At 39.7% G+C, this 4,380-nt stretch overlaps 1 protein-coding gene across 6 annotated transcripts in view; it reads right to left on the bottom strand.

Moving 5' to 3' along the window:
• LOC106515866 (signal-induced proliferation-associated 1-like protein 2) overlaps positions 1-4,380 on the bottom strand; it is a 138,434-nt gene that overhangs the window by 26,148 nt on the left and 107,906 nt on the right. For all 6 annotated transcript variants that reach the window (XM_014005900.1, XM_014005902.1, XM_014005903.1 and 3 more), the window contains exons 13-14: positions 3,722-3,810; positions 1,934-2,307 (exon numbers count right to left, since the gene is read on the bottom strand). In XM_014005900.1, the coding sequence (XP_013861354.1) occupies positions 1,934-2,307; positions 3,722-3,810 (463 nt within the window). The remainder of the gene's footprint in view (positions 1-1,933; positions 2,308-3,721; positions 3,811-4,380) is intronic.

Genomic DNA, 4,380 nt, shown 5'->3' with positions numbered 1-4,380 from the left:
GTAAATAAGTAGGTAAGTAAGTAAATAAATAAGTAAATACATAAGTAAGTAAATAAGTAGGTAAGTAAGTAAATAAGTACATACATAAGTAAATAAGTAAGTACGTAAGTCAGCATGTGAAGTAAGCACGTAATTACATAAGTTAGTAAAGTAAGTGCATAAGTAAGTACGTAAGTAAAGTAAGTATGTAAAGGCACTGTCACACTAGACAACTTATGCCGACTTATCAACATTTTAAAGACGTCTACATTGAAGATGGAATAAAAAAAATCAACAGGAAGCTTCTTTTCAGCGTGTACGTAATGTAATAAAAAACTGATCAAATACATAAGTTTTATTAGCAATTAGACATAAAAATGTTTCATAAGTTGGCATAAGTTGTCTGGTGTGACAAGGTCTTAAGTAAATACATAAGTATGTAAAGTAAAGTAAATAAGTATGCAAAGTAAGTAAAGAAAGAAAGTATGTAAAGTAAGAAAAATAAGTGAAGTAATTATGTAATAAGTAAGTACGTAAAGTACTCCACGTATTCCAACATTTAGAAGCTACAACCTGAAATCATGGATCCAAAACTCTACAGGAAGCCAACAGAGTAAATTGTAAATATACTATTTTAACTGCTGTAGAACGTTTTCTAGGCCTGACAAAGTTTTTAAAAGTTTCCCTTTTCCATATTCATTTTAACACAAAGCAGAATACGGTGTCATGGTCATGACAAAAAATGAGTGAAAAGCAGCAAAAACCGKTGGAAAAACTTTGAAATACCCTCAGAAAACCTAGAGAGCTGTTACGTTCGAAAGATTACAACAAAGTTTGATTCACAGGAAAACAAATATTAAAAAAAAGGTTAAAAACTGCAGATAAACTCAATAAAACATGAAGATCAGAGCTGATGATKCTCATAATCATGATATTTGTGGTCACAGCCTGTAAAATGTGCTCCTGCTGCTCTARTTTTTTTCTGTAACGACATCTTGAGGTGAACAACTGAAGCCCCTCACACAGATTAAAGTAATCCAATCCAATCCTGTACGACACAAACAAACAGAAACTCAGATTTAATGTTTCCACAGAGGAGGACTTGGAGAACCTGTGAGGTGACTTCAGGACAGCTGGATGAACCGGGCGACGGGTCAGCAGACGGTGAGCACGAGCAGGTCGGGTCAGTAAACGTTTCCATCCTGTGCAAGTGTGTGTGTGTGTGTGTGTGTGTGTGTGTGTGTGTGTGTGTGTGTGTGTGTGTGTGTGTGTTTTCTGGTGACATTTGGGGGCAATTTTAAGACAAAATGCTGACATTTGTGAACAACTGGTGAATTTGGGGAACTAAGTTGAGGCCCCATTTGGTTTAAATGCCATTGGTGGGTTGGGGGTTGGGTTTAGGACCAAGGTGTGAATTGAGTTTAGGTTAGTTTTAGTGTCAAACCTGTGAGGTTAGCCTTGGGGTTTGTGGTCAGGGTTAGGCTGTAGAAATGTAATGGAAGTCAATGGAATGTCCCCAAATGTATAGCTGGGCGAACCTGTGTGTGTGTGTGTGTGTGACAGAAAGGATAATAGACTGTATAATTTGGCAGCAGCGGTGTGTTTGTGTATTCCAGCGCAGTAGATTTTGCTACGAGCCATGTACCGTGACAAAAGGGTGTGAGTTTCCACTGGCAGGCAGAWGAGTTCAGTGACCCAACAGGAGTTAAAACACAACAGAACAAAGTGTTTACCCAAAGAGATGAGGGGAATAAAAGAAAGCACCAAAGCATCCAAAACTGTAATAAAAAAAACCTTATAGTCTCTCAGTAAAGTGTGCAGATTACCCTTTGATCTCATTTCTTTAAGCCCCAAAACTATTCATAAGAGATTAACATCTTATCTTGGAAAATCTTTTTTTTTTTAAACACAAGCAGCTCAAACATCGGCGCCACAACATGTTTGATTTGTGTACCTGGAGTGTGAGGAGATCTCGCTCAGGTCTCCGATGCTGCCCTCGGTCACGTGACCGGACAAAATGGCCGAAGGGAAGCTCTGCTGCAGGTACAGCTTCCCGTGGTCGTCCTCCGTCAGCCCGTCCTCGTGGTGCTCCGAGACCCAGGCGTGTCCCTGCTCCCCCGCCCTGCCCTGCAGCAGCACCCGCGCTCCGGGGGGCGCGCAGGGATTGGTGTCGATGCCGCTGTCCGTGGAGGCCCCCTTGATGTAGGTGAGGCCCAGCAGCTCCGGGTCCATCAGGTCCCCGGAGCCGAAGTGCTTGTCGTCRCTGTTGCTGGAGGCGTTGCTGGACAGAGTGTTGCTGCTCGAGTGGCTGGAGTTTTTATCCCCCGTCTGGTCCAGGAGCAGAAAAACAAAACAACACAAATGTTTCTTACACTCCTTACTTAACAAGACAAGGAGAGGTTCACCCACGTGTCAAACTCAAGGGTCGTGGGCCAAATGAGGCCCACCACAGCACGTTTTGTGGCCGGCCAGAGCTCTGAAGAATTATTATTCCAAAGAATAAGCTGCTTTAAAGCCAGCATTGATCATAAACTACATCTCCCATWATGCATAGTGAATAGTTTACCCATGTAATGACAGCAACCYATTACTACATGGAGCTGAWCAGCTAAAAGCTAAAATTAGCAAAACAGTTGATAAAAGCTCAATGTACCTAAATTTTAGCTAAAATTRCCAAAAYTTTAGCTAAAACTTAAAGTCTGAAAAACTGTGGCTTAAAGCTAAATTAAGCAAAACCCAAGCAAATACCTAAACATAGCTAAATTGTGGCTAATTGCTAAACAGAAGCAAAAAGTAACTAAGAGCTGAAATTTGTAAACTAGTTGCTAAAAATTAAATTGTAGCTAAATTTGCAGTGTAATATCTTCATTTTGCTGCATTTTCATAGGCTGCTTTTGCAGCAGCCAGTTGTACCGGGAAACTGGAATTTCCCACTTACAAGTCGGATATTTAAACAGGAACGCCCGTCCAGTGGGAATTCTCTGTTGCAAAGTGGGAGGGTTCAGAATTCAAGATGGCACCTACTCACCACAACTCAACAATGAGTAAAACTCTCTTACTTTTACTTTTAATAGTATTTCTATTTTATTTTTTTCACATTTAGTCAGTCATACTCGTAGTACTTTTCAGTGTTTATAAGAGGACGTGTTAAAACGCTGTTTCTATGCAGGAAATACCAGATAGAGCTGTTTGAGCTTTGAAAAACATCAGATGTGTGTCTGATTTAGTACCACATACCAAAAGGACCTGGGTCAGGGTTAAAAAACATAAAAAATCAGATTTGACATGTTTAAACGGACAGGAAATAAATCAGAAACGGATCGCATGGGTCAAAAAAAATCAGATTTGGGTCACATTTGCCTGCAGTGATTGTAGCCTTTGACACTCCTGCATCAGGCTCTTAGCAGGAAGTAAAAAAATATAAGCAGAACTTTAGTTCTTCTGTTTTTTATTTAATTACATTGTTTAAAGGGGTGGTTTGACTATTTACTGTATCAAATAATACAGGGAAGGAAGGCCAAAGCTGAAGCAAATACAAGTGATTTTTTTAAGTGAAATATGCTAAAAATGTTGACTAAGCAGAACAGATCCTCTGGTTCAGAAGTGATAAATAAAACATTCCCTCAGTGATGCCGTCCTGCAAACATAACATCTTTAATTATTGAGCCSTTACTAAAAAACAAGTTGCCAATCRATGGTTAAAGTTTGATTRAATGTCACGTCCTCAGCTGGAGACATTTACCCTGGACAGCTTGTTGGGCGAGTCTTTGCCTCCGTCTCTTTGTTTCAGGGGGTTCAGGATCTTGGTGGAGGGGATGTGCCACTTCGCCTCTGCAGAGAAACACGAGAACCGACCACAAGTCAGAAAGAACGCGTGTGGAAAGACTGGGAACTGCAACAACTGCAGGTTCTGTCAACCAGGAGGAGGACAAATTYATCAAAGCTACTAAAAATGAGTTGTTTGAGTCAAAACAAGCAGAGCTGAACTAAAACAAGCTAAAAGGAACTAAAAGCTGGAATTAGCAAAACAGTGGCTAAAAGCTAAATGTGGCAAAATTGGTAGCTGAAACCTAAACTTTGCTAAATTGTGGCTAATGGCTAAAATAAAAAAAACAGTTGCTACGAGCTAAAAATAGACAACTTGAAGTTAAAATGAACAAAGATTAGAGCCAAAAATCTACAATGTTTTAAAAACTTTAGCTAAATAAGTAAAATGAGCAAAACCATAGCTGAGGCTTAAACTTAACTAACTTGTGGCTAATTGCTAAAATGAGCAAAACCATAGCTGAGGCTTAAACTTAACTAACTTGTGGCTAATTGCTAAAATGAGCAAAACCATAGCTGAGGCTTAAACTTAACTAACTTGTGGCTAATTGCTAAAATGAGCAAAACCATAGCTGA

This window comes from Austrofundulus limnaeus, unplaced genomic scaffold, assembly GCF_001266775.1.
Source record: "Austrofundulus limnaeus strain Quisiro unplaced genomic scaffold, Austrofundulus_limnaeus-1.0 Scaffold33, whole genome shotgun sequence".
Taxonomy (NCBI): domain Eukaryota; kingdom Metazoa; phylum Chordata; class Actinopteri; order Cyprinodontiformes; family Rivulidae; genus Austrofundulus; species Austrofundulus limnaeus.
Note: the sequence above shows the minus strand (reverse complement) of the source record. Positions and strands in the feature narration are given on the sequence as shown.